The following is a 7,500-nucleotide window of genomic DNA, read 5'->3' on the forward strand; positions in this document are numbered from 1 at the left end:
ATATGACACCTCCCCGCATATTTGCAGACCCCGTGTATTCGAGATTAATAAAATGTGACCAGCTTCTACATTTGCAGCCTTGTGCTTTGCGTATTCGCATTTTTTGAGTTTTTACGATTTTTGATTTTCCTCTTCTGAATCACAAGCCGCCGGGAACCTATCCCCCCTTTTCCCATTGAAACAAGGCCCTGACATTCGCAGAATTTTCCAGGAATTTATCCCCTACGAATAGCGGGGGTCCGACAGTACTTGTAAGCAAATTAAATTGCGTTTAACTTGTATATTCCATGTCCAATATAGCCTCTGCCATTGGCTGCATAGGAAGCGTCCAGCTCGAGAATGAGGATCAGGACTTTGGGTACAGCAAAATGACACACATTTAAAAAAAATAATTTTTTTTTCTTCCCATTAACGATAGACATTAACTGGAAATATTGCTTATCCAGAACACTATCAGTCCCAACCATTCCAGATAAAATAGGTTCCACTGTATTATGATTTCAATGTTATGTTGATTAAAACGCCAGGCTAGAGTGGTGTGAAACTCAATCTCGGATTGTACCTGATTCTGCGGTGTGAAGAAGAACTGTGGACCCGTGCCAGTGGCGGAAAATGTGGGAACGAAGGGCATTGCGAGATTCAGGGTAGTGTGAGGTTGAGACCCTGTAGGATAAATGGCGGGATTGGGTGCAGTCTGTATTCCACGCAGTTGCTGCTGTGTACCAGGAACACGGGCACCACTGTTTTGTGGCAACGTACGTGGCTGCATGAACTAGGAGGGGTGATGGGAGGAACAATAGAGCACTAGGATTAAGGAGGAATAAACATTGATAGAGGTATGAGAAAAATGCCAAGATATAAGAAAATGTATTGAAAGCAAGTAGAGAGGAGTTTAAGGGTCAGAGGATGAAATTTGAAGAGCAAAAAGGGAATGTAGGTCGGGTGTTCAAGACAAAACAATGCAGCAAATGCTATAGTGCGTACACATGGCGATATAATAAGAATATAACAAACACACCAATGTCCATGGTATTTAAACTAAGGCCTTTTGTGATATGCTCTGCTAGATTTTTGCAAGTAAATCCCACTACTTGCTCTTCCTCTGCTCCCCACACCATAAACTCTTGAAGGTGTCTGTTTTCTGGCAGCATGTAGGGAACCACAAATATACCAACTTGTCTGGCAGTTTCATTGGTGCAAATTGGTCTGGCCTGCAGTTCACTCTCTGTTCCACTGACTGGTCCACCATCTCTTCATCTCTGGACATATGACATGACCTGGGATTAGCATCTCAACGCAATACCTTCCACTTCATCAATTTGTATCTTCAGGTCTCTAACTACTCTAACATCTTTGTCCCTGATAAAATTTGTGAAAAGCAGCCAGTTGCCAAAAAGCATCGTCTCTTCAGCCTGCAAAGATAATCTCGACGATTGGAACCCACAGTCTCTCTCCACTCATCTCCCCCCCCCCCCCAAAAAAAAAACTTGGTCAAGTATAGTCTCTGCAACATGCCCATCGGTTCCTCATTCTTGAAGGGTGGGGGTAACAATGGACACTGCTCATGTCAAGGCTGACTGCGTCAACTATCTTTGCAGAAAAGGCAGTCCCCTAATCTCTCTCTTCTTGTGATCATCCTAACCACAACCTTCGCATAATGTCTCAATAAAAAGCCCCTCCAACATGAGCTTCCTTTTTGCAAAGGTAGAGAAATTTCAACCCTATTCTCTTTCGCGCTCTACCCCCAGAGTCTGGCATTCTTAAAGGTAGCATTCTGGGTACAATCCTGTTTTTGATGTACATCAATGACCTGTCACTGGAAAAATCCACTGCATCAATCGGCAGACAAGTCTAGTTTGTGGAAGATAGCTCCTCAACCTTTCGCAAGACAAGCTGCAGAAACATCTCTTTTTGCTGAGCTTGAGAAAAGAAAGGAGAAAATGGTCTTCCACCTGGAGCATGTCCTACTGAAGGTAAAAAAAAAAAACATATCCTAATTTTCCTCCTCAATAAGGATCAGCTTACAAATCCCTCAAAATATTTCTGTTCTCAGCTCCTGAGAAATGTAGCCTGTGTGCTCACAGGCCTCACAATCTGCTATATCCTTTCTTGGTGAGAGCATAACACCAAGCTGGCCTCCAAAGTCAGCTATTGCCTCCAAATTTACAACAGGCAGGCTATGCAAGTGTGATGGAATACGGCTCCCCCATTACAGAATGGTGCTGCTGCTTTCACATGAATCCTTGAGGCGACGTCTAAGATCCTCTGTGTCGATGACATATCATGATGGAAGGCAAAGTCTCACGGTCTGCTCTCTTGCTTGCCTTGCAGTCTTTTAGAGCATCGATTATGGTTCTCACTCCTTTTGCCCCCTCACGTCTTACCTCTCACCTACAGTTCACACAGGTTCAAACAGAAAACCTAACTTTGTAACCTTACCAAAGTCAAAATTTAACAATAGCCTTACCTCATTGATCACCCCTCTTATCTCACATGTGGGACTAACTTTGTGAGTCTACTCTCTTGTGCTTTTACCATTGTCTTGTAATCTGCTTTCCTCCCCCACCACTTCACAGTCTCTCACATTTCTCCCCGAGTGATAATACAACCGCTCAAGTAACAGCTCCACACCATTTCTACTGCAATGCTTCGAGTCGTGCTATTGTGCATTCTTGTCCTCTTCGATCCAGCGTCTGCCGATCATTCATACCCCATTGCTCTGCTCTTCCATGAGCCTTGATGGCTTTATTTTAAATAAAAAAATTTAAGTAAATATACATATGTTAAGATGAATGTTTTCATGATTTTGCCCTCCCTTTCACAAAGACCAGCTAAAGTGACTTGACCAGTACCATACTCCAAAGGCGTCACACCGAGGTGCTTGCACTGTGGCTATCAGATCCCAAAAATTTGCACTATTTATTTCAAAGATCCAAACATGAATAATCCTACTTTTAAAGAAAAAAAATCTGTGGGGACAGCACGATTGGACACAAATGGGTCAGGAGGAGTATATGAAATGGTGTTGTGCGATACAACCAACTTGTACTTGCCTTTCGACCTTACAAACTTCAAAACATCGTTGAAGAAAATGCACAGCAACCATCCATTATATTAGAGGATCTTTTTACCATGCTATTGTGATCATCGAGGGTCTCAATTTAAAGAAAAAAATGATTAAATAAAGCAAAACTTTGCATTGCAGTGATCTCTTTGATTGGCCTCAGAAAGGTTCAAATTAAATTGTAAGAAGAAAACCTGCGTGAATGCAACGAGCATCAGATACCAACGCAGGCACACTCAACAAGCGAACCAGCACATGCAAGAGATGCTCATTTGTCAACAAGGCATTTCAGCTCAACTAGTTCAGACAATTAAAGGATGTCTTACCTTTCTATTTTACTCAATATCTCCCCACCGTTAGGTTTTGGGAATTTTTTTTTTTCCTCAACAAGTTAGGTTATCAGACTTGAAGAAAAAAAACTTTTAAGTTTCAATGCACATTAGTTATGTCAGTTGAAGGTTTAAAAACATCAAAGCAAAGATTTTCTTTATAAGAACACAAGGCCAAAAAAGAAGAGGCATTCACACATTACAATAGCTAAGAAAGGTTTCAGCATCACAACAATCAACAGAAATGTGCAAACATGAATTGTGCACCTGCCATAGTTTCAAGTTTACCATTCCTTGTTCTGGCTTGTTCGTTATTTTCTGGTTTCGTTGGTAGACATTAGAAAGGTACCCTTCCACAGGACTGCACTCTTATTAATGATTTTTATGCACCAAAAACATCTGTCCTTGAGGGTGGTCGAAAAACACCCAACGATTTCACACAAGGAAAGATGTACCTTTGCATTTTGACAGCAAATGCCAAAGGAATAGGCAAAACTTTGGAAATGACCAAGGTAAATGATTTTGCACCACAGCATAACCCAGAACCTGAGACTGGGCTCTGAGTACATAAATGATGCTTTATCAAGAAACTTAGGAAAAATAAATATAAACCTTAACCCTTTGAACCCTAAACTCCTTGGACTTCAGGCTCCCCCACCCTGCGCTCCCTGGAGAAAAATCCAGCTGCTCGGTTATGTGAAAGTTTGAATAGCAACCGATAAAACGGCCGCAAGGGTTCAAAGGATTAATAACTTGATGCATCGGTTTCACTAAACTTGGACTTGAGGTTATTTCACATTTATCAACTTGGAAACAGTTATTCAAATCAATTTTCCCAAACCAAGACACCACCTTGATGCAAGAAATGTTTAGAGTCTGAGTTATGACCATGTATGACTTTGGGGCCTGGCAGGATGGCCTATAATAGAGGTACGTACTTGCCTTTGTATGTCAAACGAGCATCCCATCTGATGGCATTAGCTAGTAAACGTTTACGATCCCAGTGTCCTTTGTGAAGAGACGGTGAGTCATCGACTGCACCATGAACAAATTACAAATATCTACCATAACTACTTAGTGGGTGTATCAAGCCTGGAAAGCCTATTCATGAAAGACATGGGCCAAAAAGTTCACCTGGCCAACCACACGAGAATGTGGGCTTCAATGTGGAAGGACGACAAAAAAAAAAGAAAAAGGAAAAGAAAAACAGAAAAGAACAAAAAAGAAGCAAAATATTTTCCTCAACTCACTTTGCAAAAGTTCAGCCAAATAAAGCTCAAGCTGGACTCACACAATAAGCATGAAGATGGCAAAACGACATCGTATACAAATTTAATATATGAAATCAGGACAAGTACCAGTGGATTGGAGAGCAACAAATGTAACAGTTATTAAGGACCCAGGGTGGAAATTGGGAACTATAGACCTGATAATTTAACATTAGTTGTGGTGAAGGTATTAGAGATGTTAATTAGGGAGAGATGAGGAACCATTTTGATAAATATAAACAAATTAAAGGTAGTCAGCAAGCATCGATTAAAGGGAGATCGTGTAGAACATTTATCAGTTCTATGAAGCAGGTTCTGATTGAGTGGTGGACCTCATAAGTCTGCATTTTATGAAGGCATTCAATAAGGTACCATATAGGTTGTTAGCTAAGGTGAGGGCTTATGGAGTGGCGGTCAGGTAGGTGCAGTAGTGAGAAAAAGTTTGTGAACCCTTTCAAATTTTCTGCATTTTTGCATAAATTTGACATAAAATGTGATCAGATCTTCATCTAAATCCTAATAATAGGTAAACGAGATCCTGATTAAACAAACAGCACACACACACACACACACACACACACACACACACACACACACACACACACACACACACACACACACACACACACACACACACACACACACACACACACACACACACTAAAAAAAAAACATCTACTTCTTTCATGTATTTATTGAGCAAAATGATCCAACATTCAATTTCTTTGTCAGAAAAAAAGTCAGTGAACCTCCAGGTTAATCAGCACAATTAAGGGGGTAATTACAGTCAGGTGTTTCAATCAATTTGGTGACACAATCAGGAGTGAGTTTGGGAGGCCTGCCCGATATGAAAAACATAAACTTTGTTCGTCACCATCAATCTGGCCTTCATCATACAGGTTTGTGGAAGCGTGTCATGCCCCGATCAAAAGAGATTTCTGAGGACCTCAAAAAAAAAAAAGTTGTCGATGCTCATCATTCTGGAAAGGGTTATAAAACCATTTTTAAAAGATACTTGACTCCACCAATCCATTGTCAGGCAGATAGTGTACAAATGGAGAAAATTCAACACCATTGTTACTCTTTCCAGGAGCGGTCGACCAACGAAAATCACTCCAAGAGCAAGGTGTACAATAATCCAGGTCATCACAAAGAACCCCAGGGTAATATCTAAACATCTGCAGGTCTCTCCTCTGCATTAGCTGTCAGTGTTCATGAGTCCACCATTAGGAAAACACCGAACAAGAATGGTGTGCATGGGAGTATAGCAAGGAGGAAACCACTGCTCTCAAAGACCAACATTGCTGGGGGTGGTAATATATACGGGGAGTGTGTGTGTGCGTGTGCGTGTGCGTGTGCGTGTGCGTGTGCGTGTGTGTGTGTGTGTGTGTGTGTGTGTGTGTGTGTGTGTGCGTATGTGTGGGGGGGAGGGGGGTTAGCAGACAGGACAATGCCAGGCAGCTAGCTATCAGTAATTAAAGTGAATAGGGTTTCAAGTTGTATTCTAGAAGGGATAAATAAATGTACAGGAATTTGGTCAGGCATCAGCTCAAATAGTGTGTACAGTTTATGGTCACGACATCTGAGGAAAGATAAACAACACAGAGGGGGTTCAGTGCAGAGCAACTTGATCGACTCATCGGCTGGTTAGACTAAGCTATCAGGAACAGTTGAGAGACAGGACTTCTTTTTTTGCAGAAGAAAGGAGGCAATTATGATGGGGACCTAATATAAATGTTTCAGATAATGAAGAGTACAGAGAAAATAGAAGCAGGAGTTTGTTTTACACTACGCCGTCATGGAATAAAATCCTGCAGCGCACGCAAGGTCCCTCTGCTCAAGTCAGCGCATGTCCAGGCCAGTCTGAAGTTTGCCAATGACCATCTGGATGATCCAGAGGAGGAATGGGAGAAGGTCATGTGGTCTGATGAGACCAAAATAGAGCTTTTTGGTTTAAATTCCACTCGCCGTGTTTGGAGGAAGAAGAAGGAAGAGTACAACCCCAAGAACACCATCCCAACCGTAAAGCATGGAGGTGGAAACATCATTCTTTGGGGATGCTTTTCTGCAAAGGGGACAGGACGACTGCACCTTATTGAGGGGAGGATGGATGGGGCCATGTATCACGAGTTCTTGGCCAACAAACTCCTTCGCTCAACAAGGGCATTGAAGATGGGGCGTGGCTGGGTCTTCCAGCATGACAACGACCCGAAACTCACAGCCAGGGCAACTCAGGAGTGGCTCCGTAAGAAGCATCTCAAGGTCCTGGAGTGGCCTCGCCAGTCTCCAGACCGGAACTCAATAGAAAATCTTTGGAGGGAGCTGAAAGACTGTGTTGCCCAGCGACAGCCCTGAAACCTGAAGGATCTGGAGAAGATCTGTATGGAGGAGTGGGCCAAAATCCCTGCTGCAGTCTGTGCAAACCTGGTTAAGAACTACAGGAAACGTCTGATCTCTGTAATTGCAAACAAAGGTTTCTGTACCAAATATCAAGTTCTGTTTTTCTGATGCATCAAATACTTATTTCATGCAATAAAATGCAAATTAATTATTTAAAAATCATACAATGTGATTTTCAGGATTTTTGTTTTAGATTCCGTCTTTCACAGTTGAAGTGTACCTATGATAAAAATTACAGACCTCCACGTGCTTTGTAAGTGGGAAAACCTGCAAAATCGGCAGTGTATCAAATACTTGTTCTCCCCACTGTATATGTATGTATGTATGTATGTATGTATGTATGTATGTATGTATGTATGTATGTATGTATGTATGTATGTATGTATGTATGTATGTATATATATATATATATATATATATATATATATATATATATATA

The 7,500-nt window shown here is 41.5% G+C and overlaps 1 protein-coding gene across 8 annotated transcripts in view; it reads right to left on the reverse strand.

Moving 5' to 3' along the window:
• The window catches only part of LOC147019085 (eukaryotic translation initiation factor 4 gamma 3-like), a 211,594-nt gene that overhangs the window by 122,281 nt on the left and 81,813 nt on the right, over positions 1–7,500 (reverse strand). For all 8 annotated transcript variants that reach the window (XM_085899332.1, XM_085899330.1, XM_085899331.1 and 5 more), the window contains one exon: positions 563–772. In XM_085899332.1, coding sequence (XP_085755458.1) covers positions 563–772 — 210 coding nt within the window. The remainder of the gene's footprint in view (positions 1–562; positions 773–7,500) is intronic.

The sequence above is a fragment of the Eptatretus burgeri genome, chromosome 10 (genome assembly GCF_056783735.1).
Source record: "Eptatretus burgeri isolate ZD-2024b chromosome 10, Ebu_testis_v1, whole genome shotgun sequence".
Taxonomy (NCBI): domain Eukaryota; kingdom Metazoa; phylum Chordata; class Myxini; order Myxiniformes; family Myxinidae; genus Eptatretus; species Eptatretus burgeri.